General features: G+C 35.3%; 1 protein-coding gene across 15 annotated transcripts in view; it reads left to right on the top strand.

Moving 5' to 3' along the window:
* SLC4A10 (solute carrier family 4 member 10) overlaps window positions 1-27,461 on the top strand; it is a 309,415-nt gene that overhangs the window by 274,937 nt on the left and 7,017 nt on the right. For 8 of the 15 annotated variants that reach the window (XM_027129968.1, XM_027129959.1, XM_027129950.1 and 5 more), the window contains 8 exons: window positions 464-625; window positions 7,714-7,965; window positions 9,362-9,430; window positions 14,646-14,819; window positions 15,589-15,711; window positions 23,724-23,791; window positions 26,314-26,430; window positions 27,268-27,306. In XM_027129968.1, coding sequence (XP_026985769.1) covers window positions 464-625; window positions 7,714-7,965; window positions 9,362-9,430; window positions 14,646-14,819; window positions 15,589-15,711; window positions 23,724-23,791; window positions 26,314-26,430; window positions 27,268-27,280 — 978 coding nt within the window. In that variant the 3' untranslated portion in view covers window positions 27,281-27,306. The remainder of the gene's footprint in view (window positions 1-463; window positions 626-7,713; window positions 7,966-9,361; window positions 9,431-14,645; window positions 14,820-15,588; window positions 15,712-23,723; window positions 23,792-26,313; window positions 26,431-27,267; window positions 27,307-27,461) is intronic. The other 7 variants (XM_027129928.1, XM_027129942.1, XM_027129891.1 and 4 more) reach the window with 2 other exon arrangements.

Here is a 27,461-nt window from a genome sequence, read left to right as displayed (position 1 = left end):
GATACACATCTAAAATAAGAGTTATACACAGTGGTCAATGTGATATTTGTAAATGTAAATAAATTTGCCAATCATAAATGATAAATATTAATATGATTTTATTTAATATAGGTATTGATTGAGAACACAAATTTGTGAGTCAGTTTGTCAGAGCTGAAATCCTATCTCCACCACTTACTAGCTTTGGGACCTTGAAAAATTTACTGAACCTCTCTATGTCTCAGTTTCCTTATCTGTATCTTCTTTAGACTGTTGTGAAGAAAAAAATGAGTTAAAATATTTAAAGCACTTAGAATAGTGTCTGGTACCTTATAAATGCTTTGTGAATATTATTATTATTAAATATATAATTCACTTGGCATATCAGTTTATAACTAGGGTTTTCCTGGTATTATCTGTAAGACAATTTGATTAGGTATTCATTAATCCAGTTAATAACTGTGCATTCTTTAATTTTTCACAGCCCACAAGAGATGATCGTGGCTGGTTTATTACACCTTTAGGCCCAAATCCATGGTGGACAGTAATAGCTGCTGTTATTCCAGCTTTACTTTGTACTATTCTAATTTTTATGGACCAACAGATTACAGCCGTCATCATCAACAGAAAAGAGCATAAGCTAAAGGTATATTTTAACCTCCATTTTAATGTAAATCATTGTGATTCAACGGATGTCAATTATACTTTATACTGATGTTTATTATATTTTGTATTCTATAGTCATTTGCATAGTGAAATATTAAAATATTTTCAGATTCATAATTTTATTTTCTATATTCATGGTACTTTGTCTTACGATAAGTTTAAAATTAATTTATTAATTATCAATTAATTAATTTAATTATAGCACTTGGCTGAGCTCTGAACTCTGGAACCCTACCTCCAGGACTTAAACTTCAAAAACATTGCCAAAGTTCTAGCTTTCTTTACCATGTTTAACACACTGTAATGAAATAATCTATTTTGGTGAAGTGTAGCTTTACCAATTTGTCTTACGTCTGGGGTTCTTCTATTTCTCTATTTGACCTTAAGTATATCTATTAGATTGCATTCATTTTGGAACAAATTACATCTTCAAATAATTCTCGTTTTCTTTAGTCGTTCCTCCATCTATAATGTCTATGACATTAAAACCAGTCATAAATGTTATAGTTTGTGACATCTTTGTTGAATTTTAGTGCAGATTCTAATGACTTTCTTTTACAAAAAGAATAAATATGAATGTATCTTATCTTATATTCTGACCCTGCCATTTTGCAACTGTGAAAAATTAGCTGTCCACTGGTGTGCAGTTTGTCTGAGATGTGTAATGTGAGCACTATCATTTATAGGAATATGTTAAATAAAATCAAAAAAATCATTGAATGGTTAAAAGTACTCTGAATCAAACCTTACAAAAACAGAACAGGCACAATCTTGTTTTTTCTGGTATCATGGGATAATTGCCAGCTATCTTCACATACTCTTTAAACTCTAGGAAAAGTTTCATTGTCAGAGCAACAGAAATCATACTTTATAGAATTTTTAAGTATGTTTGTTAGAAAGATTTAAAAATCAGATTGCTTGAAGTATTTGATGGGAAGTAGTAATGACATAAGTATAAGAAAGCACAGTTATTTGTAATAAATCTTACTGAAAAGGAATTTTGTCTATTATATTGGGGAGAGTGTGTGTCTCTCTTAAAATAAAGAGTATTCTTTATTCTCTTTGTAGAAAGTAACTTAAACGTGCTCAAAAACCTTTTTTAAAATGAGTTCATATTCACTTCTTGTTTTGGTCAAAAAATTTTTTGATTATTAAAGATGTATTCTACCAAAATATCACATGAAGTCTTAGGAACTAGACCAGTGATGTGCTGGTACATGTTTAACAACCAGTCCTCTGTGTATAAAAAGAAATACCCTGATTTATAATGTTTGCCGATTTTCATGATGTCAATATTCCCATCGTGGCCCATTTCAAGCTAAAAGAGTGACATCAAAAAATTGGCAGGAAAATATTTGAAAATTAAACAATTGGTTCTTATAAGTCTGTATGAGCTGGCTCCAAAATACTGCTGAACTACATTATTCAATATTAGAAACTTTAAATCATTTACAGCTCTCAAAACAAGAAATTCAGATTTCCAAATTAGTAGTCAACTTATTTAATATCAATCATTCAAAAATATTATTTGCTTTTAAAATATCAGCCTTCTGCAAAAGCAAATACCACCACAACTTAATTATTAAAGTTATGTAGTTGATTAAGTAGATCTGTAAAACCAGTGTTAAGAACTTAATGTTGAATGCTGTTAGTCTGCTACTCTCTAAGGAGTAGGAAAACATTTTTCCTAGACACCAGTTTATTTTTTTAAACTGAAAACATCTCTATTTTTCCCATTTCTGTTTTAATTATACACCAAAATTTGTATTTTCATACTACATATGTTGCTTGTTGTTTTTACATAAGAGCATTATAATGGCAATTATCCGATGCCAACAATATAAATATAAATCTGCATTATCATTTTTAATGGCAGTATATATATTTCCTTGTATGGCACATGTTTTAAAATGAACTAAAAGACTCCTGTTTTAGAAAGAAAGTAAGCTATGTAGTCATTGTTTCCCTTTCAAAGGAAGTTGGGTTTTTTTTGGCTTTTATAATTAGACAGAAATATCACTGAGTTAACTGAGAAATTTTCCTTGTAAAATTTTTTTCTAAATATTAGTGGAATCATTAAAACAGAATGTGGAAGTAAGTGAAGAATTGCCCAAGGTGATGTTACCTTTTTGGCTGTCCTGTATGCTTGCTGTTTCCAGATCTCTCCACCTTATAAATCACATATTGCTTGCTCCTTGTTCTTCATGAGCCCATGGTAGGCCCTTGACATTCACAGACTTTCCAAAGCTCCACATCAACAAATATACTATATTTACCTCCCCTTTACATATCGTATAGAATAGCTAAAATATAATAAAGCATTCTTTAAGTGGTCCTTTCAAGTATCTGCATTTATAAAATTAAATGTAGAACTAAAGCATTTAATATTTTTGTCACTGAGACAAACTTGAGACTATATTATTAAACTATATTACATTATTTGTACATTACTTTTTATTGTACAAATGACTATGTAATCAAAAGATTCATATTTTACCCCTTAATAGCCTGGATTTAGTAAACAGCAAATCTGGCTTAATCATAAATTTGCTACATTGCCGCAAGCAGAAGAGTTAGACTTTTCTTGGCCACTGTGAGTCTGAACACCCCATTCTCCTCCTTGGATATGGATATTTGCAAAGTAAGTTCCTTCCAGTGAAGACATATTTTATCTACACCGAACACTTTTTTTTTTTTTTTTGGCCTTTAACCCTTGTCTTCTCTAAGCTTCACTACAGTGTGGTCTGCTGCTACTGATTTTCCTGTTAATAACAGCAAAAAATCACTTTCTCAGAATGTTCTTTACTCAGAGTAATGGTTTGTTCCATAGCCGCTCTCCCGCCTGTTGCTTCCCTGAAGTGTTTGCACAGTCTCTGGCTTTAACTTGAACCACATTGTCACAAAAAGACACATGTTTCTTGAATATATCCCCAGACCACAAGTTAACCACATTTTCAGCTTTTACTTATTTTTTTTTTCTCCCTTGAAAACCCATTTTTGCCTTGGTTGGAGCATTCCCTGAGATAGTTTAATGAATGATGATTTCTAGCTTCTGTATCAAGCACCTGGTAGAGGCCACATCATGTATCTAAGTCTACATCACATATCCGAGTCACCTAGAAATTCATCATTTCATTCTTTATCTCTCTCAAACTTATATTTTAGATCTTTTCACTTTTTCTTCACTTCCATTACCAAATCCAGTAGTTGGTTTTCTTTTAGAGGATTTTTTCCTGCCAGTAAAAATCTCTTTATCGTTTTGTGAGTGTTACTGTATACGTAATAAAGCTGTGTTGAGATGAGGAGTCTAGCCCCAACTCACAGGCTAAGTGACTAACTCCTCCCTCAGAACGAAGAATTTCAAGATTAGCAAAACTCTAACTCACTGCACCTCATGATCCTTTGGGTCATTCAAACGTATCAGAAGTTGCAAATGTAAACACTTGAGAATGCAGATTTCATCTATATTGTATATAGACGTCAATTCATACTCTCTCTAGCATTTCTCATTTGTTTGTTTCTTCCCTAGAGAAGTGGAATAAGCATTGGTTAACTGAATCCCTTTGAAAAGGGTTAAAAATATCCACTTTTTTTAAAAAAAGTACATTCTCTAAAAGTGGATAGTTAGATATTATCTTTCAGAAAAGAAAGTTTCTGTTAAGATACAACCGTGGGCTTTTCTACATGTTTCTGTAGACAGTTCAGCCTTCTTTTGACATCATTTTTAATAAACAGCAATACAATTCCAGATCACTTGAGTAAATGGATGCATTTGCAACAGTCATTTGGCACTACATTCTCTTGATGATTATGGCATTTGATATGTTCTTTTTTGCCCTCTTTGTCAGCCTGGTTCTTCATGTCAATCTATAGTCTTTTATGTGGTTAACTTGACAGATGCAGGAAGTTGCTGCCAAGCTTTGAGACGAATTTTTTCAGCAGTGGCATCTGGGTATCAGATGGTCCTCTTGGCTGGCCTCTTGTCTTGCTGCATGTTGGTTTTAGTGGGGTCTGGTGCAGCATCACCTGTTGCTATGCTCCCTTTTCCTCCCATATGTCCATTTCCCGTGATTCATGGATGAATGTGAGAATAGAAGCTCTGGTTCTGTCTTTATTTCAGAAAAAAAATCTACAGAAATATGTTAGAAGGTGCACAGTTCTCTCTCTGACAAAGGGATACTTCCCTTTGGCTGGCATGCCTATCAGCTAATAATATGGTTACAAAGACCATGTTTTTAAAGACATTTTAAATGAAAGGCAAGAAGAAGGATAATGACTAATTAGTGGAAGTGCCAGAACTGCTTTATTTCCTTTGATTCACATTAAATTAAGATGCTCCCATTGTTGTATAACATAATCGGGGGAAATTGTATTTTTGTTTTTATTATCTACTTGGACTTTACAAAGCTTGCTTTCTAAGTTTAAAAAGGAAATTATTCCCTCGGAAAGCATTATTTTGTCTGCTTCCTGCAATCTAGAATCCCACTGTTTACATTTGTATCATATTTTTAAAACACTAAGACAAGAGCTGTAGGAAATCACTCTCATGAAGGCCTTCCTCATATTATTAAGCCACAGGGAGCATGGACCCTGGGGGAGTCCAGGGTGTGCTAAAAGCACAAGCCTGACTCTCAAGGCCCCGGGTCCTTTGCCCTCCTCCCTCCTCTAATGTTTACCTCTCAGCTACTAGCACCTCTTCCATTCTCTCTTAGCAGTACCACAACTTCGCAAAACTGCCCAGGGGGCACCATTCACATTGTATTGCCTCAGCGATGGAGGCTTAAGGGTCAGGTCCTTTGCTGTTCTATATTCTTCACACTCCAGAGGTCCCAGGACAAGACACTCCTCTAACTGGTTAAGATGTGGTCCTTTAATGGGACTAAAATTTGAGTTCTACGCAACTACATTTTCCAAAATGTTCTGCAAAAGGGCCAGGGGACCAGAGTATGGCCCTAGTGAAGCTGGTTACACCTTTTTGGTCATGCTGACACCAGGGTGTTTCTCTTCCCACCCTCCATCTCTTAATAATGAAAACCTCTCCTGAGTTACTAGCAAAAAAAGGTTTCTAGAGTCATATTCACAAGGGAAATTGAGGTTAGGCATTTGGGTGAACTGGAGCATTGCCCCAGCTCAGCTGACCCAAGGAGGGGTGCCACGGAATTGGTGACAATGCAGGAGGAAAAGGTCCTTACGTGGCATCTCTCATTTTCTCCTCGCTGTCATCTCCTACACTTTTATAATTTGTCAGGGATAAGCAGAAAGGGAAGGAAGTACAACCGATTTTAAGGGTGTTTTTCTTAATAAAACAACAAAATAAAATAGCAGAAAGAAAACACTGCCATGACAAATACATGTCAGATACTCGGTATGTTTCACCCTCCAGGCTCTAATAGCTTTCAGATTAGCTGGAAACTGCTTGCAGCTTGGTAAAACTGCCTGTAAGAAAAGCCAAAATTATTCCTCTAGAATAATTGGTAAATTTTGCTCGTGTTCATAATACTAATTTTAGCAGCTATATTTATTTTAAAATTATACCTGTTTGATTCTAAAAACTGTTTCAATAATGCATATTTCCTTTTAAAAAAGTCAATCTGTAACTTTATGGTTGCTTATTGTACGTCAATGATTGCACTAAAAACTGAGATATACTGAGAAATTGTATGACAAGTTTACCTGCCCTTAAGAAACATTTATATATTTTTATTGAGGATCCTTGAAACAAGTGAGTACAAAAGAAAAATGTATTGTTCAACTGCTAGAATATAATAGCCCCTAACATTTACTGGGTACTTACTAATATATCAGACATTGTTCTAAATGATGTGCAAAATCATTTGCAAATTAGTTAATTCTCACAACAACCCAGCAAGATGTCTCCTGTTATCATCACCATTTTTCAGACAGGGAAACAGAGGCACAAGAAGTTAAATGATTTGCCCAAGATCATTGGTTGAGCCAGCATTTGATTCCAGGCCACCTGTCTCCAGAACTTACACCCTTAAGCATTTTATTACACCACCTCTCATGAAGTAGCCATTAAGAGTTGGAACGGTAAAGTACCATTTGCTGCCTCTGAGGCTTTACACTGTCAATTTCCTACGGGGGATGGAGGAAGAGGGTAACTCGGTTCTTCTCCATTCTTCAATTTGTCTCCTCAGAGAACTCTTAGCTAATCACCCTCTGCTAGGGAGCAGGCTCCAGGTCCCCACACCTCCACATGTCCCTTGCACCCATTTTTCCTCATTTACATTTCCTGCCTGGTTCAAGAAAGCCTCTGGAGGCCAGTGATAGCACAGGAGGATCATAGAGGAGATAGAAAACACAAAAACTATCACTTTAAGGAGAGGCCAAATTTTTCCAGTGCTGAAACTGAAACAGATGAGAACAAGATGCAGTAGTAATATATTAAGATAAAAATGAGTATATATGGAAGTTTAGGTTCTATGATATTATTTTTCCCAGTAAAAGTCAGCCATTGAGACAAAACAGGGCAATTGGAAACTGAGGGTTTAAGAGTTTTTCTTTAGGAGATATTAGCAGAAAGCCTTCTTTGGTATTGTCAGGAAGTGGTTTCTAGTCACAACCAAGCCATTCTTAGCTCTGCTGTGGACACAGCCCATACTTTGTTTTCTCAGCCTGATGCCTGGTATATAATTGATGCTCAATATTTTTCGTATGAATTAATGATGAAAGACTAGACATATGAATTGCAAATTAACCTGCCCATTTAAGGAACCAAAGTGAAGTGATTGTATTTGATAATGACTTTACCTATTCAGTAGAAGTAGAATGGAAACTAATGTACCATTAAGCCAGAATTACATTAAACCTATTAAAATATGTAGAAGCCACTATAATCATAATTGCAGTAGAAACACCTGCAACTTTAAGTGGATTATATATTTTGAGACTGTTATATTTTTAATTCATTTTGCATTTTTAGAATCAGTTATACAAGATTCAAGATAGTATCTCTTTTCTATTCTTTACTATTCCATGGTGGTGGTGTCATTGGTCTCTATGCCAAATTCAGGTAGTATGAGAATCCTCTTTTCTTTCTCTTAACAGAAAGGTTGTGGGTACCATCTGGATCTATTAATGGTGGCTGTCATGCTTGGTGTGTGCTCCATCATGGGCCTGCCGTGGTTTGTGGCTGCCACTGTCCTCTCCATCACTCATGTCAACAGCCTAAAACTGGAATCAGAATGTTCAGCTCCAGGAGAACAACCCAAATTTCTTGGCATTCGGGAGCAAAGGGTTACTGGGCTTATGATTTTTATTCTTATGGGTTCATCAGTCTTTATGACCAGTATTCTGAAGGTAATGAAATCTGCCTTTATGAATTTGAGAGAAGGAAGAATATATTTATTATTGTTTAAGAAATTTCATTTGAATCTAAGCCATCAATTTGTAAATATTGTACGGCATGTGATGAAAGTGATGAATTTTTACCATGTTTATATAGCTTCTTAACAAGGGGAATTATGTGCTATATTTTAGAATCCTTAAATACATAAAAAAATTCAATCTGGCAGAGTAAAATTTGTGGAAATTATTATTGTAATTTTGAAATGAAAATCAGGTTATGGGAAAGAGTCACTCATCTCTGACTGACCTGTGACCTGAGTTTACTGTAGGCCTACACAAAATACAGTTTCTATTTTCTTGTCAGTGGACAGATATATTTGCAATTAATATTACTTAATATAAGGTGGAGGTACAGAGATAAGCAATGTCATGGTCACGGCCACATATGCAGTTTTGTATTTTAAATGTTTCATAAAACTACTACATGAACATCATTATTATACATACTTATTTTTTATGTTTCAAGTAGTTGAATCCTGAACTTTCTGAATGTATTTGGGTTTATTAAACCCCATCATAATTTTACTAACAGCTATTTTTCTGTGTATAAAATTAATCTCAATTTATGAAATAAAGTATGTCTCACTTCTATCCTTAAAAAAATAAAATAAAATAAAATAAAATAGTTGAATCCATTTTAAAGAGCATTAAAGAGTAATTGTTTTGTCATATAATTTTGACAGGTACTTCAAAGGTGTGTTCATTGTATTTTAAATTATAACTCATTTTAGTTGTCCATACTTCGAAAATTCTAATTGAATTATTTAATAATTTATACAAGTTTACCTTTATTTAATAATTTACACAATTTGCAAGAACTAATTTCTATGTTATATAAGTAATTATAGAGAAAAAAATGATGCTGAGGTATTCCAATAAAAAGAGAAAAATTGAACGGTCCACACGTTTACAAGTATCTGGTAAAGTGTAGGAACGATGTCTAAATGTTAGCTCCATCCTTCACCTTTAATCTAAATATCTTACCATTGTGAAACAAAACTCAAATTTCCCTAAAGCAGCATAATAATAATAGTTAATATTTATTGTTTATTACGTATCATATGTGTTTTTATTGGTTTTGACCTATTAAATACTTATAACAGACCTATTATTATCCCTTTTTAGATATTGGGAAACTAAGGCACAGAGAGCTTAGGTAACTTACCTAAGGTAATGCAGCTAAAAAGTGCTTAGAGCTGGGATTTTAACCCATGTCTTCTGGCTCTGCCCTATACTGCTTCTAAAATATTTATTTATTTTTCTGTGTTTTTCTTTGGAAGTGCAGAATATATTGACCACATTATATTTGAAAATAACTTGTGCCTTTTTTCTAATTGTTCTTTTACAGTTTATTCCTATGCCAGTGCTATATGGAGTGTTCCTTTATATGGGTGCTTCATCGCTAAAAGGAATTCAGGTAAATTACAGTAATACAAGCACATCTGTGATGACTTATCTTAAGGTCTGTTGATGCTAAGTCATGTGGTAGCTAAAAAAATGCCATTATCTGAGGAGCAGCTTTCAGACTACAATTAAATTTCTTCAAACTGGTTCATAATCTGAGGATACTTTTGTTTACTATGAGTATATTAAAACTGTAAAAGGTTTAGACTTTATAATCCTTTTAGAAAAAGATAGCAGTACATTTAAAAATATATCCAAATACTTTTGATCTTTGATACTGTGATCATGTATGTGGACACCTATCTATGAAAACAGAAAAAAAATTTTGCACAAAGATGTTCCTTGTAACACATATTATCAAAATATTGGAAACAACCCAATTATTCAACAGCAGTAAAATAATTAAGCTACCTAAGGAACATTAGTTTAAAATTGATAAATATGATGACTATAAAAATAACACAGTAAAGATGCTTATGACAAAGTGAAATGCAAAGTGAAAAAGTGGAAAAATGAGTTGTAGCTATGATAGGTTTATAAAAGTGTGGGTGGATTAAGAAGGAAGGTAGAGAAATAAAGACAATTTATTAAGGTAATGAGCTCCTGGGTGATATTTTTTCCTTTTATGTTTGTTTTCCTGTTGTTATTACAATTGTCTTTATAGAATTATTTTGTAAATTAATAAGGAAAACCTTATTAATTGTTTAAGTATTGGTTAAATAAATATAGTTTTTGTATTAATTTCCCATTGCTACATTACAAATTGCTATAAAACTTAGTGGCTTAAAACAGTAAACATTTATTATCTCACACTTTCTGTGGGTCATGAATTTGGGAACTTACTAGCTGGGTGATTCTGGCTCAAGATGTCTCACGTGGTTGCTATCAAGATGTGGACAAGAGCTGCAGTCATTTGAAGACTTGAATAGGACTAGAAGGTGTATGTCCAAGATGGCTTATCACATAGCTGAGGGCAAGAGACATTAGTTCCTCTCTGGCTATTGGTAGGAGGCCTCTCCATCAGACACTTAAATGTCCTCACACTAGAGAAGCTAACTTCCATCCCAGTGAACAATACGAGAGAGAATGAGGGCAAAGTCACTGTGCCTATTGACAATCTCCAAAGTCACGCACGGTCACTTCCACTTTTCTTCTATTTGTTAGAAGCAAGTCATTGTGTCCAGTTTGCACGCACAGGGAGGGAAATTAGAGTCCATCTCGTGAAGAGAATAATACCAAAGAATCTGTGGACATATTTCAAAAGTACCACAAGATTATTCTAAATTTTTATGGAGGCTGTTGACAAATTTTTCCTGCTTATGTTACTGTAGTGGGTCGAATAGTGCCTCTTTCCCCCATTCATATCCACCTGGAATCTCACAATGTGACCTTATTTGGAAATAGAGTCTTTGCAGATGTAATTAGTTATGGATTTCAAAATGAGCTCACCCTGGATTTAGGGTGAACCCTAAATCCAATGACTGGGGTGCTTATAAGAAGAGGAGAGGAGAGAACACAGAGAGACATAGGGAAGAAAGCCACATAAAGGTGGAGGCAGAGATTGGAATTTTGCCACCACAAGCCAAGGTACATCAGGAACCAACAGAAGCTGGAAGAGGCAAGGAAATTTTCTTCCCTACTGCCTTCAGAGGGAGCATGGCCCACCAACACTCTGATTTTGGAATTCTGGCCTCCACACTGTGAGAAAATAAATTTCTATTGTTTAAGCCACCAAGTTGTAATTTGTCACAGCAGCACTAGGGAACTAACACAGGTTTCGACTTAAATTTGCCTTTGAATCATCTTGTTTTATAACACCATTATTGTTCCAAAACACTTAAATTTTCTTGAGAAAGAGACTACTTTTGAGGATTATTTATTGTGAAGTATAATTTGTTTTTGTTGGCTAAAAGTCAATATAAAGTACCACGTTTTCTTTGACAAGCCAGACTCACTGCCATTCAGAGACCTACAGAGGAAAAGTCATCTGAATAAGTGCTATGAATTTGTCAAATTAACACTTTTTAAGTGGAGCACAGGGTGCTGGATGGTGAACTGCGGTTCAACAACAGACCACAAGAGAAACTGAAATAGAGAAGTTTATCACTCACAGGTCTACACAGGAAGTACCTGGCCTTGAGGGGCCGCATGGGGAGGTCCAGACAAAGTGAAGACAGAGAGAGGGAGACAGGACTTGGGACACATGCTTTTATTAGGGTCAGTGGGTGGAGTGCTTTGGGGTTCCTGGGCTAAGGCCGAATTGGACTCTTCAAATCGAAAGAGCAGGGTTTTGGTAAGCTTTGTGGGAGTCTTATCTAAGGGGTGTATAAGGAGAAGGCAGTGGGGGGCAGGGGAGGTTGCTGATCACAAGGGCCGTTGGAGAAGCTACATCAGGAACTTATATCTATTTGCGACCCTACAGGCAGCTGTCTAAGGCGTACACTTGCATGAGGGGTTAGGGTAGTTTAAGGTCACCTCAGGCTGCTTGATCAAACAAAGTGGATGATAAGGCAGCAACACTATGGAATAGCTTAGCTAAACTCTCAACACTGAGGGACAGGCAGCACAGGAACTCTTTTCCTGAATAAACAACTAACCAGCTTCTGCCTTTGGGAGAAGGAAGACCACTTGAGCCTTAGGATACTACTGAATGTCAGAACCGAGGCAAAACTTTAATATGAAGTTACTGTAAGATCACTGAACACCCAAAGTACATAGCATGACTCTGTTCATCCTGCCACTGGGTAAAATTAACTTGGGAGAAGGAGATGGTTGAGAAGTGTTATGCATTTAATTTTACTCAAACTACATTTAATTTGCTCAGCTGTAACTTCATGTATGAAAAGTATATTTTAAAAGAATTGGTTTAGTAAGGCAGATAGGGAAGAGTATTGAAAAGATTTTGTTTATTTGTTTTGCTGGGTTTTTTTAGGTGTTTTTTGCCTTTGGCAGAGGTTCCATGAGTACTAATTTCAACCGTAAGTGAAAAGTATTTATTCTTAGGCCTCGGGCTCACATCAATACAGCAGCAGAAGTTTAAGAAACAAAGTAAAAACATTTTGATAGGCTGCAACAGGTTTTTCCCCCTAATTCCACTCACGTGATTTTATACCCGTGAGGTTTGGAACTAAACAAGAATGTCAAATTTTGGAATTATTTGGGGTGTGAATCTTTCAAATGAAAATTGAGGAAAACATTATCAAAGTCCCATGAGAAAAGTACAATGAGTTCTAAATAGCACCAATGAAACAGCAAATAGGGTTTCACACTGAGAAACAGAGTTAGTGAAAATTTAAGTGAGCCCCAAACTCAGGGAGTTGAAATTCCTATTTGGTATTTTGTGGTTAACTGGATGGGGAAACGGGATACTGATATTAGGACAAGATCAAAGGCAAATGCAAAACTCAGAATACGTTTAGCATGATTATCATTACTTGAGTAATAATAATTAAAAATGTGCCGAATATCAACCGTTCAAGAAGCATGTCAATTTGTTACCCTGTTTGTTGGAGGGCTCTATGTGTTACCTGTTCAGTAATATTAGGAAACTTATCTAGGCTTCTCACTGTGCAACATGGCAGGAAAAACAGATTCGTGTTCTCATGAATGCTGCTTCTGTACTCTGATATATAACCACATTTATATTCACTCCAGCACTTCAGGAATCCAAAGTAAAGCAAATGTGCCATTTAAGCAATAACAAGTGAAGCACTCACACACTGAAGTACATTTATGCAATAACATAACTTCACAAATGGAGAAATGGTGGCTGGGAAAAATTAGTTCTATAGAAATTGAAACATTCGGTTATAACCCCAAGGATTTTACTTTATTTCTTCCCTATTGCCACCTCCACCGCACAGAGTTTTATTTATTTAATGACATGTAATTTTAAGAGATATTTAGGAGGTAGAAATAAAAAGACCCAGTGAAATATTTGTGAACAATATAGAGATGGATAAACCAGAAACTAATTCAGCACTTAGTACTCTGCATAGAAGGTTTTCAACAAATTTTTTGGAATGTATAAATGAATATGAATGAATAAATGAACAGTGGATGGGCTAAACTATGTATGATTCTGGTTTAGAAGCCTGAGGGAAGGTCATGCTGCACACAGGGCACACAGAAGGAAAGATGGGTTTATGTTGAATTGGGGATATGAGGAGGCTTTGGTAAAACATGATTTTTTTTTTTTAACATCTTTATTGGACAAACATGATGTTTTGCCACTAACACTTACTTGACTTCATGGGCATTTGTTCCTTGGCATATTAGAGTAATTTTGGAATATTTGATGAGAATTGCTTACAATTTTCTTATATAAAGTAGCTAAGGACTAAATCTGATATTACTCTTAAAATGCATAGGAGATATTCCTGTAGAAATGGTATGATATAGAACTGACTGATTGAAACTGTCATTTTCTAAATCATCGCTTCTTGTTGGAAATATTGAAAACTGCAAAATTTGGCCTGAGAAAAATTAAACAAAATGATCCACATAAAATAAAGCTAACATGCGGTACAGTTTGTTAATAAGTAAAATGTGATTGAAGATCAAATTTGATCAAGAAATTAAACGGAGTTAAAATTTGCTCTGAAAAATACTTTATTAACAATAATTCATCTAGGTTAAATCTTTATGGCCAAGATGTTTGTATTTTTAGAAACAGCACCAAAACCTTGTTGGGGATCAAAGTGGCAAGGCCAAAACAGCAGAGTCAAACTAAGGAGGTCAGAACATCCTACTCAGCAGCTGGATGTGGGTCGAGAGCTCAAGACAGACAGAGCTGAAGTGGAGTTGAGGTCTGAGAGTCTTTAGCAAGTATGTGAAAGTTGAAACAATGGATACGGATGAGCTATTCAGGAAAGAAGAGTCCAGGAAACCCTAGTGCTTAAGGGGCAGGTAAAAGAAGAAATTGTGATGTGATGATGAAGAGGATGATGATAATGTTTTCTTCCAAGGCTGTACTCTCTGAGGGAGCAACATTTAGCATTGGCTTTAATGTTATTAAACTCTTTTAAATTATAACATGTGTCCATATTCAAGAAAATGTGGGATATTATAAAACTGAAACTGTATTATTTCAGAGTGTACGCTTAACAATAGTATTGTCCTGATGTCAACTTAAATGTGATCTACCATATATTGGACCATATTATACATTTACTTATCCTACTTCTATTGCTGTCTGTAAAAAGCAATTTAGTCTGTTTATCTTCTAGTTCTTCGATAGAATAAAGCTCTTCTGGATGCCTGCAAAACATCAACCAGATTTTATATATCTAAGGCATGTACCACTTCGAAAAGTCCATCTCTTCACAGTTATTCAGATGAGTTGCCTTGGCCTTTTGTGGATAATAAAAGTTTCAAGAGCTGCTATTGTCTTTCCCATGATGGTATGAAACTTCTAACTCAACTCTTTTTCTCCTCCTCTGATTTTCTGCTCTCTTTGAAAATCCATGAACAAACTGGATCAATAGAATAATTCTGAACAATTTTTGGAAATCTTGGTATAAACTTTAGCCACTAAAACTAGTAACTAAGATTGGGTTTCAGATTATATATGAATTTCAGTGATTCATACTAGCTTCATCTCTATCATTCTGAATATTAGCAGTAGTTTGAATTAATTGAAGTTGGGTGGAAGACATAAACTTTCAAAATTTAACTTTACAGATATACAAGCAAATTTGAAAATGTAAGGGGATTTTTGAAATTAAATTTTTTTAACATCTTTATTGGAGTATATAAAACCAAATTTTATTAACTATTTTAAACCAGTTTCAAATACTTCAAAAATAAAGTGAACTTGAATTACTATAAGTAATTTAAACTATCATCAGCATAGGTAATAATGGTTTAATGTTCATTTAAAATAATGTAAACTATTAACTATGTGTATTTAAGGAAACAGTCAAATATATAGTTTTTTTCATTGCTTCTTTAAACGACTTGTATAATGGGTAAAATGATAGCCATTATTCTGGAGATGTGGTAAGAAAAGGAAGTGAAGGAAGCAAAAGTACACTCAATATCTTTTATACGCACATATCTTCAGATTTCACTTTAATGTCAGCCCTAATTGAAGTTGACTTGTTTGTACCAAAAAACAAACAAATCTAAACCTTCCATTTATATTTTAAACTGCTTTATTATTTACTTCAGGTGTTAGCTCTGGTATTTGTAAGAAAGTTGATGGACTTGCTGTTTACCAAACGGGAACTCAGCTGGTTGGATGATTTAATGCCTGAGAGTAAGAAAAAGAAACTAGAAGATGCTGAAAAAGAAGTAAGTCAGAGCAAAATCAGTATCTTATAAAGAAAAGAAAAAAGAACACTTGCACAGTAATAGCTCTTTGCAAAGCTAAATTTTTGTGTTTAGCTTTAGATAGTGACTACTAACAAACACAGGTGGACTATTTTGGAAGATTGATGTTTAGAATCATCAAGCTGGAACTTGAACAGAGAGAGGACAAATCTTACATGAGTAAACCAAACCCTAATGAAATATGCAAATACCTTGTCCTTCACTATCCTTATAACTGCAAAGTTTATTTTTCTGATTCCTCCCTTCAGGATTTCAGAAACTTATTGATGCTTAAATTTTTCCAAATTATAGTCATGCAATGATTGCTTTTTGGTTGAATATGTGAGAAGAAAAAAAAAAGACATTATTACTGTTGGTATTTTCCTAGGGAGCAAAGTTTTAATAAAAAGATTCTAATTCTAATTAAAAGATTAAATTAGTTATTCTTGAAATAGATGAAATAAGAGGAAAACACGTCGATCTGATTTGCTTTCAAAGTGCTTTGAGTAAATGTTGTTAGAGAAATTTTGGGTATTTAATTACTTTCACAGACTGCTGATTTATCCTATTCTGTTTCATATGTTAAAACAATTGGTTTTAAGTTTTATGACTTATTTAAATTCGTGTATAAGCCTGGGTCTATTTTGAAGGCTAGTAATCATAATATTTTTAAAGTATGTAAAAACTAAAAAGAGTAAAAATGAAAATAATGACGAGTTCATCATTTAGCAGAATGGTCGGGTCCATAGATTGTAAAATATAAGAATAAAATTTTCATGTAACTGGAAATGAATATGAAAGAAAATACTTGGTGAGACTTACGCATTATTCTTTCCATTTTTTCTTCTCCTATACGGCAGTCAGTAAATGTATTCAGTTTCCTACCTGTGGTGTATTTTCTCAAACCATAGGTATATTCCTCTTTCCTTTGGGGAATTTGTTTGCAAACATTTCAGTGGTCTTAGGTTTTACTTAGCCATTAGATGAGTCCAGATTAGGCCACAGAGTCTAATGGATTACAGATAAGTCTACATAATATGTGACTGTCTGGCATTTCTTCACTTTTCCATGTTGTCCTATTACCGACGACGGATTCCACATTTAAAGATTGATCGTAATGGTGTATCTTAATTCTATATGACTATTTCAATTTTCCCAAATGTTGTAGAAGTCATACTTAGTATCATACTTCTAGCAATACTTACATAATGTTAAAAATGTCGTTATAAAATTATCGTGTTTCTTTATTTTTGTAAGTTTGATATATTCTTAAGTATGAGAATTTTTTTAAAATAGTGCTTTAACTATTTTTCCAAGTTGATATATTCTCATTTAAGTATGAGAGCTTTTTTTTTAATAGTGCTTTAACTAAGATATTTGGATAATTTGTTTGTTTTTAGGGCTTTAGTAAAGGTTTGCTCTCATCCTCAGGTACTGTTCAAGAAGAATATGACAGAATTTGGTGTAAGATAAATGTAAATAAATAGACACAAGAATATAGAAACACTAAAGCCTTAAAGTATCCATGTTTGACATAATTAAAATTTATTCAGGTTGAAAACAATTTCTAAGAAGGTTTAAATTCCAAGGAAGACAACTTTGAATACAAAACTCATTGACCACAAGCTTCCGCATAGTCTTTCTGATAATGAGAATGAATGTTAAGTATTCTGATGCAGTAACTTACAAATGTAATTTTGCTTTATTTTCCTGCTTTGACTTCCTGTCAAATATCTCGACTAATTCTGTAGGAATAAGCTAGCAACACCCCCAGGCATACAATCATTCCTTTTGCAGCATTCTCCTTAGGCCATATCCATACCGTGGAACATTCTTGCCCTTCTAAAACTTTGTAAAAAGAAAAATAATATGTATATATAATATATTATGCTTAATATTCTTCCCTTTTTTCATTCAAAGAAAATTTCAGATTCTTCCTTTATATGTCTGTGAAATAGGAGAGAACAAATTTGACAGTAATCATAAATGTATTAGAATCTGCCATTTCCATTGCCCAGAACCATTCACATAGCTACATATGTATGGTACTTATATGTATGTGTGCCATATGTCCATTTTGGAATTTATTAACTTCAGATAGGCAGAGATGCTATGTAATGAGCTTCTAACCTTTTTATATTATAAACCCATTGCACGCCAATGGGGTGTTGACTGTTTTCTGATTGTTATAATGATTTTAGAAGTAATTAAATATTACCAAAATTCCTAGAACTCAAGTTTTCTAAAAGGATTCAAAAAGAGATTAAAGATTTATTGAGGCAAAGTTACAGCTGTATCCTTCGGTTCGGAGTATGAGAAAAAGTAAGGGAAAATGCCTTGTAATACATTGATCAGGCAGGTTTACAGACCTTTTAATTCTCAAATAGATTAATATGATGATACTTTAATGTGATCCTCAGTACATGGAAAGAAACAAGTAAACAAATAATACAGTCAAGAAATAATCCATAACTGAACATTAAAATATAGTCTGACCAGTGCAAAGAAAGATAATTCTCCATCTGAGAAGTGGAGAGAGAAAAGTTAAATTAAAGATATTAACTTTCTAACTTGGAATTAGTATTAAAAGAATATGATCAGTATAGAGAGTTGGAAGATTTAAGAAGGATTACACTAAAACTTGAATTCTGGTTGAATTTTTACTTGGTCACCCAGATCTCGGTATTCCATTTGCTTGAGGCTATGGTCTCCACCGAAGGATGTGATCTTCTTACTTGGCATCTTATACCAAGGCTCAGTCTTCCAAGAGATTGTACATTAACATGGTAAATGAACAAGTTCTTCAAAAAGTGTTGCATTTCTGCAATTACTCAAATTAATTGCATAACTTTGATTGTGATCTGGAAAGATGGTAAAGAGCAGAAATGTCTCAGCTCCCTGAGACTTGAATTTAAAATAGTCTCACCTCTTGTCCTTTTGATGATAGTTTACAAGCTTGTACCTTTATCATCCAGGGTTTTACTATCAGTAGCCCACTTCTGGTCTTATGGCACTGAGAAAACATTAGTTTGACCTTAAAATTCAATAATGAGTTAAGCAGAATAAATAGCTACACAGGCCAGTCCAAGGTCGCAGAGCTTCTGTTCCAAATTTTCATGTACTTCATGCATATGTATATGCATATGCTTCAGTTTTTAGAAAGAAAGGATTATAATCAGGATAGAAATGAATATTGGAACCCTGACATTTTGCACATTGCTCTGTGTAAAGGGAAGACTGCAGAATCAAATTCTGGATGTCCAAATGTGCTCAGAGTACCAACACGCTTTCCTTCCTACTTCAGTATTCTCTAGGACATTGTACACATTTGACAAAAGAGCTGCTGTTAAAGCAGTAAGCCCCAGCAGAATGTTTGCTCCTCGGTGAGGGAGAAGGAGGTTAACGTTAGATAAATCCTGGAAATTCAACTCTGTACAGTGATCATGATATTGACACCTCTTGGTTTGTGGGAGGTTCACTCTAACATATATGCTGTAGGGAAAAAAAGGAGGGGGGGGGGCGAGTGGGACTTGTGATCTGTATGAAGCAGTCTCATGAGCAAGGCCAAGAAGATGGAAAAGCAATCTAAAAACAAGTGCAATTAAACAAATTAGAGAGTGTGTCTTACTGCTCAGAAAGATCAGAATTGGTTGTGGATTTGGGAAGCGTGGCCTAATTATTGCACAGGCAAATGTTATTTCTAATTGAATCTTAGAGCAAGGCAAGCATATTCTTCTTCCTCAAGCAGTGGTTTTCAAAGTGTAGTCCCATGACCTCTGCTGTATCAGCCAACACCTGTCAACTTGTTACAATCTGAATTCTAAACCTACTGAGTCAAAACTCTGGAGATAGGGCCAGATTCTGTGTTAACAAGACCTCCAGGTGATTCTGAGGTGTGTTAAAATTTAAGGCAAGACCTTTCCTAAACCCACAGACTTTACCTCACCAGAATATAGTCTTCTAAATCCAAGAATTATTGTATTTTATAGTAATTTAGATAAGTCAATTAGAGAAACTGAATCAAATATTCTGATGAGAAAACATGTTGCATCCATGAATTCTGTATAGACTACTTCTCCTCCCTATTTTTTCTTTTCAGTTTTCATTGTTAAAGTGAGTTGTCGTATGTATTGGCTCTTCTACATATTGGAAGTTTTAAGGAATACCTCTTATAACATTTTATGGTTTACAAATTATTATAAGTGTGTATGTATGTGTGTGTGTGTGTGTGTGTGTGTGTGTGTGTGTGTGTGTGTGATGCTTGTAGCATTATCTATTCTATTAGTAATTGGGGAAGGAAATGATCAAACACTTCTTAGGTTCTGTAGGCCCTGTTGTCTTCTTGGGTAAAAATAAAGGGGTTAAACTTGATTTCTGAAGTCCCTTCCGTTTTTTAAGATCTATGAATTCTAAAACTGCTGAATGTTTTCTCTCTCTAATACGATAGACATCTTTATGAACATTGGCTCTGTGCTGCTCTTGTTTGTACTTTGAGCTATTTGAGGGCTCCTACACAGATACAGACTTTACATGAGAAATGGATACAGTAAGAGATGTTACCTATTTCATTAGGTAGAGCATTTGTTAGGTATCATAATATATGAGTTGTATCTTTTACACTGTCACAAACTATAATTCAGATTCATGATGTAATTTTATATATAAGATCGTATTCATCAAAACACACCACGATTTAACCCTGATTTTATTTTCCTTTTCCACTCAGCACAGGCCTTTGGCCCCAACCAGGCTAGTTGTTCATTGTCGTGCAAACATGTCCTATTTATTCCTACCTTTTATCCTTGACCCATATTGTATCTTCCCACCTAAATTTCTTCCTTTCTATTACCAAACTGATCAGATAAGACTGGCCCAGATACCACTGCCTCTGGTCCTATCCTTCTCATCCTCTGCGAGTAGAGTTTATGGCTTTCTTTTCATTGTTGTATACCCAGTACCTAGCAGATTACCTGTCTTGAAGATCATGCTTAATACGTATTTGCTGAATGGATTCATGAATAGCTCCTGGATTATTCTTTTTATTCACTGTGTGCCTAGCACATAATACATGCTCAGTAAATATTTGAGTGCTATTGAATAGATTTGTTTTTAAGCCTCTATTTTTCTGCCTTTTACTGGATATAGCATTAACTGTCCTTCACTTATGTAGTATCCGAACAATGCTTTGGCCCTCTCAGTTAAAAGATGGTGTTCAAATCAGAATATGGACATTCCTCTAGTCAAATTGGCAAAACCCCTCAGGTGCTCTTGGGAAAATTTTGATCATCATCCTTTGTAAAATCTCCATGTTGTAGAGCTCAGCATATTTTTTGATGGACACTGTGTAAATGAAATGCTGAATGGAACTCATTTTAGGATACTTCAGACTTATAAAGTGAAGGATACCCAGTAAGCTTTTTTGCTTTCTCTCTCTTTTCCTGTATGATTGAGATAAACTAGGTTGTGATTGTCATGACGGCTGGTGCCTGGTTTGACTGCTCCTCCCCAGAAAGTCTCAATTTTTGGCTTCCTCACAGTGCTGCCTAGGATGCAGCCGGCCCTCTATCCCCGAGCTCTGGGGCCCACCCAGCTTCCTTCTGGCACTGAAGGCAGCGGCTGCTCTGCCACCCTTCTCTTCAGATAAGCATGGCTTGGAAATGCTATCTTTAGAGGTGATGAGTTTTTGTTTGGATAGAATTATGACTAGTATAAAGCCCACACATGCTAACAAGCCACAGAGTGCAAAATAATTATTGAAAGCAATTTGAGAGAAAAGTGGAAAATCATCTGAGGAAAAAACCAAAATTGTTCCCAAAGCTTTGGTCCAATTTTTTGCTGTTAGATTGAATCTCGAGCCTTAGTTTTCTGCTGCCAGGTAACCTAAGCACTGATGGCTTTTTTAGAATTTTACTCTTTATTAAACCTTTTCTACCTGACTTCTTGACATTTTATTCCAAGTTGGTCAGAAAAGATACTACATACCAAGCTTACCTTTCAGTGGACAACCAAGGAAAGAATTACATTTTGTTTGTATTTGGTTTTACTTAAATAGTGTTTGGGGTTGCTGAATATTTTCTCTTTATGTTCCTCCATGTGCATTAAGATAACCTTTTCTTCCTGAAAGGATACATATGTTCTGCCCATGGCCTCAATGATGTGCATATAAATTAATATGGCACATGTATTATTTCCATATATAGAGACTAACCCATTTGCAAGGCATGCATCATTTTAGGCTCTGCTCTAATGCTTAATTTCAAACTAATGATACTGTCTACTCACCATGAATTAGTACTAATGGTATCTCCAAATAACATGGGGAATAGGCATAATACATAAGAAATAATGTACATCTGAGAGGTCTTAAAAGAAAAATTTTCCTTGAAAAGTAATAGGGAAAGAGAATAGAATGAATTCCTGTAATGCAAAGGGGTAACAGACACATGCCCATAGCACTGGAGTATAAATATAACACTGTGTTTGGGCGGGGGGTTGTAGTTTATAAGCAGAGAAGTGGCAGATCTCATACAGTCCCCTGGCCTCTCCATTATTCACAGCATAGGCTGAGCATAGATTTTCTGTATGCAGCATGGCTAAGGTCCCAGCAGAGGGGAGCCTGCCTTAGTCACAGGTTGGATGTGTAGGGAGAGCACTTCAAGAGTAAAAACGAGACCTGCCCACACATTACGTAATATATTCATAGGTTAGCTGAAGAGACTGTAGAAAACACTGTTTCTTTAAGTAACAAGAAATATGGCAATGGTTCTTTAGACTAGGCAGCATGCAAGTTGAGGACCCTAGGAACAGTCTTGCATGCCAGGAATAATGACATCAGCCAAAGGTCATGTGTTTCTGGAACCTGCTTTAGACCAGCCAAGCTACTGCTAAGCTACTGAAAGAGGGAAAGCAATGAGGCTCCAGGGCCTTCCCTGTTTTCTGTCTTCAGTTCCCATTTGGTCAGGAAAGTCACCTAGCTCTTCATCTCTACACAACTTAAAATTCCAGTTCTGGAACTAGAGCCAATAATTCTAACATTTTTAAATGGCCCCAAATAGTTCTCTAAACTTGAACATTCCTAATTGACCCACTTGAAAATAAATGCATTAAATAGGAGCTATAATCTGGAGATAACTATGTTTATTTTTTGGTACATGGAAAAAGGTTAACTATAACATTATTGAAAACGAAACCAGGACATTTCAGTGCTACATAAGATTATCTTCATCCCAAAGATATACTCTTAAAACATTATATATGAAGAAATGAATGTATGAAGCATTACCATCCTTTGGGGAAGGGGGGAATATTGTCATTGTAAGAAGAAATCTGAGGCCTAAAACAAAAGCTTACGATGAGTCTAAGTGGAAAGCACTCCTGTGTTTTGGTCCATAGAGAAAGATACCTTCTACTGTCTATTTCCAAGTCTCAAAGTATTGTCTTCGGACCAGCATAATCAGCATCACCTGGAAACTTGTTAGATGTGTTACTTGGGCCCTGCTCCAAACTGACAGAATCAGACTCTGGAGGTGCGGCCCAGTAATCTGTATTTTTAATAACCCCTCCAGGTGATTCTGATATAAACTAAAGTTTGAAAACCACTGCCTTAAATACATCTCTCATTCCTTTCTAACAGAGCATTCTGGGAATGTAATTTCAACAATGAAAACGATTACATTACCCATATGTTTGTCCTTGTAAAATTTAGATTATTTAAAAAAAAAATCTTCTTGGAAAATAACCATGTTTTACATTGAGTGACATGAGGGAGGTTATTGTTAGCATTTAAATTACTTTGTGGTGTAAGACTCATTAATTACTTATGTTCTCGGTAGCTGATGCTTTATTGAAAAGACCTGTGCTAGCATTAATACATGCAAACAAAGTGGAAGGTTCTGAGGTTAATGAGATAGTGAACCATTAATCTCTGTTTCTTCTTTAATGTAAAGTGGAGACTCATCAGGTTCACTTTGTATATTTTACACTTGTCTTGCCAGGAAGAACAAAGTATGCTGGCTATGGAAGATGAGGGCACAGTACAACTCCCATTGGAGGGGCACTATAGGTAAGATATAAATGTAAGAACACACCAATATGAGTACTGGAATGTGTTGTTATACACTCTACTGAAGAATTTCGTATGTGTGGGTTACTATAGAGGCTTGTTGACGTTATGTTAGAGTAGAAAGAACTGAAACTAGGTGTTAGATTACCCTGTCCCGGTACTAAGTTCTGCCACTAGATGCTGACTATAGCCAAGTTGCTTAAAATGAAGCGAGGCAGGGAGCTGTTGTCTGAAGTCTTCTCCTATTTTATAATGAATACGAAAGCTCTCTTTCATATTCTGTGAAAGTAGTACCTGAAGACAGGTCAAGATTTAATTCTGGGATAAATGAGCTAGGTATTTATTGAATTCATCACATGTAAATGAACTCGGGGGAAAAACAGCGTTGACCCCTTCAAAAAGACACTTCCAAAGAGATAAGCCATTTCCTGAATTGAAGGATTCAGGGATACCAGCCGTTTTAGGAAATATTTATGTCACTCTCCATAAAGAAGATTGTGCTAATCTTCTTTATGCACAAAGACAGAGAAAAAAGAGAAAAAAAGCAGACTCCTCTAAGTTATAATAAAACTTTTGAAAGTATTGGGCAAAAAATTATGTATATGATCTCAAAGTGCTTAAGGATAATATAGGGCCATACCAGTAAAAAAGCATAGAAGACGTTTGTCTGAGGAGATTTTTCATAGAGTTAAAAAATAGGAGTGGATCTTCAGGGTCTGACTGTAAGACCATATTCCCTAGATTTAAAAAATATAATTATCATCTACCACTTAAGAGTGAGCACAAGTCTAGAAGGCATTTTTCCTTTCTTTCTCTCTCTCTTTCTTGTTGTTTTTTTTTTACAATATTTAAATTTTAAAATCCTGTTGATTGTTTAGTTGAATCAGCATATTCCCAACTGTATTCTATAGAAATCTACCTAGTCTCTTGTGGTACCCCTCTTAAAAGGATTTTGTGGTTTAATTAGTCTGAAAAATGTTCCATACCACATTTTAATTTAGATTCATAATGCACGTTGGCACGTTAAAGACTCTAGTACTGGCATTAAAAAAAAAAAGTTTAACTTTGTTGTATCCAGCATTTTCTAAACTCTTTTGCTCACAAGAGTCTTTTTCACATAATATCATGAAAAACTTATATTCTACATGACGCTCTTTTGGAAACTAGTTGATTTCATGCTTTGAGTTACCAAGGGCTGGATGAATTAGAGGTATTAAAGAACACATGTCCAGATTGGGCAAGGAAAGAGCCTGTGAGACCTGTTTTGCTTCAGACTCTCAGTGTTCCTCTTAAAAATTGAATTTGTTGCCCTCTTGTGAATGTCCACAATGAGCGGCATGTGAGGTCAGCTTAGAATTTCTGTAGAACATGACTTTTTCCACAGCAGAGAATCTTTTTTTACGTGTGGTAAGAAGAGCGCTGATTTCTCACCCAATGAAACTTTCTTTGACTCGGCCTGTGTTTTATCTCTGTTGATATTTGGTTGCCTTTCTAGCCCTGGGAATGTTTTAGAGAGTTCTAAATGGCACCTATAATTGGTGCAGTTTTAATATGTAAAAACTGCATGCAGCATAGTACAGGCCCTGATATTACAGGCTCCCCCAGTCACTTGGAAAAACCTCTGTCAAGTACACAGGCTACCTTCATTTATTCAATGAATATTTATTGAGTGGATACCAAGTGCCAGGCTCTGTCTAGGTCGTGGGGGAACAGCAGTGGACCAATGGGCAAGAATCCTTGTTCTCATGAAGTTTATATTCAAGTAGAGTAGAGGTGGGGGGAGACAGGAAATAAACAAATGAACAAGTCATGTAATACAGTATTTCAAATGGTGAAAAGTGCAACAAAATCTTAAAGCAAAAAAGAGGGATGAGGTTGCTATGAGACGATGGAAACAGAAATTTTAAATGGAGCAGTCAGCAAAGGCCTATCTGAGCAGGTGACATTTGAACTAAGGAAGGAAAGGGTTATACCACGTAAAGGAACGTTATAGGCAGAGGGAAGAGCAAGTACAAGGCCCTGAGGGAGCAGAAAGCCTGTAGTGTCCCAGGACAGTCAGGAGGCCATTGCATTGTGGCTGGAGAGGAAGGAGCCAGGGGTGTAATAGCAGAAGGTGAAGTTAGAGGGTAAGGGTAGGGACAGGGCCTTACAGCCCATCCACTGGGCTTTTACTTTGAGTGGGTGGGAGCCACTGTCGAGTCTGAGCAGAGGGGTGAAGAGCTCTGCTGGGCTATGAATGTAGAGGCAAGAGGCCCAGCAATGAACATGCAGAACCTAAACTCTGTCATTTGAAATGGATTAGGAAAACTGTACCCCAAACCAGTTTCTATATAACTAGAATCTTTCATTTAGATTTTTATTCTTCATAATTTTTTGGGAGAGAACTATTTAATACTTAATTTTTAATTATCAAAAATACTGTACAGAGGCATAAGACTGTCCTATATTTAGTGTCTATCGCTAGATAACTGCAGTTTCTTATTTAATGTTTATTGTTTCATTTTGGGTAAACTCCTATCTAGAGATGATCCATCTGTGATCAATATTTCTGATGAAATGTCAAAGACTGCCTTGTGGAGGAACCTTCTGATTACTGCCGATAACTCAAAAGATAAGGAGTCAAGCTTTCCTTCTAAAAGGTTTGAATTCTAAAATAATGTGAATTTATAATGATCCCAGTCATTTAATGACATGAATCCGTTAAAAGAATAGCATTGGTTTCCATTGAACTTAGAACTAAAATCTTTCAGAAAATTCTTTTAAAAAGTGGATAGAAATCGCAATTATCACATTTGTTGGTATGTTTTCAACATCTCCCTTTCAAATTAAAAGCTCACTCCAAAACTATGACAGTGGGGAGAAATGGTGCTATAAATGAGTCCCAATGCAGGACATTTTTGGACATTCATTTTAGCATACCCTTTTGCAGTAGGATTTTAGTGTATTCCCTCATCACCCACTTCTCAGGACCCCCTTAGATGTCTGACCACGTTTTTCATTCTCCTGTTGTCCTTTGTAAAACCCATATGGCACATGCAATGGTAATTTTGTATTTAGATTATTTCCAGTCCTTTATTCCAACCCCCTGAAAAACCTTCCCTAACCTTTTTACCCCAAAACTTTCAGTTCCAGAAAGTTTTATCCACTTTTTCTTCTCTGTATGCAAACATTACAAACAACTCCTGCAGTTGTGGATGATAGTTTTAAATGCATGAGGTGGGAAGAGTGTGTCCTTAAATATCAAGAGTCATCGCAGGATTTCCAACTGCATTTTCCAGAATTTATAAATAAGAGTTCAAACCATCCAGTCTTCTTAGATGTTGATCTGAAGAAAATCTCTGTATTATGCCGATATTTCTTCTTTTTAAAGAGTGATTGAGGGATTTGGGACGGTGTTTAATTATTAATTTCCTTTATTTTCATGACCTTAAATTAACTTTTTCTACTTAATTTTTATATTACATTTTTGTCATAAGCTCCCCTTCCTAATCACTCTAGAAGCTGATTCCCCAAAGGTAAGACCCTTTCCCTCAAACCTATTCCTTGGTTGCATTTCCTTTTGTTAAATGGTGTCTTCTAGAAACCTGGTCAGCCTATGTTCTTTGTGTGAGTTTTGGGGAGGCAAAAGGCGTGGAGAGTCTTGGGTTTAGATCCAGTGTCACATTGAGTG

Source organism: Aethalodelphis obliquidens, unplaced genomic scaffold, assembly GCF_003676395.1.
Source record: "Aethalodelphis obliquidens isolate GAN/ISIS:26980383/991018 unplaced genomic scaffold, ASM367639v1 scaffold2, whole genome shotgun sequence".
Taxonomy (NCBI): domain Eukaryota; kingdom Metazoa; phylum Chordata; class Mammalia; order Artiodactyla; family Delphinidae; genus Aethalodelphis; species Aethalodelphis obliquidens.
Note: the sequence above shows the minus strand (reverse complement) of the source record. Positions and strands in the feature narration are given on the sequence as shown.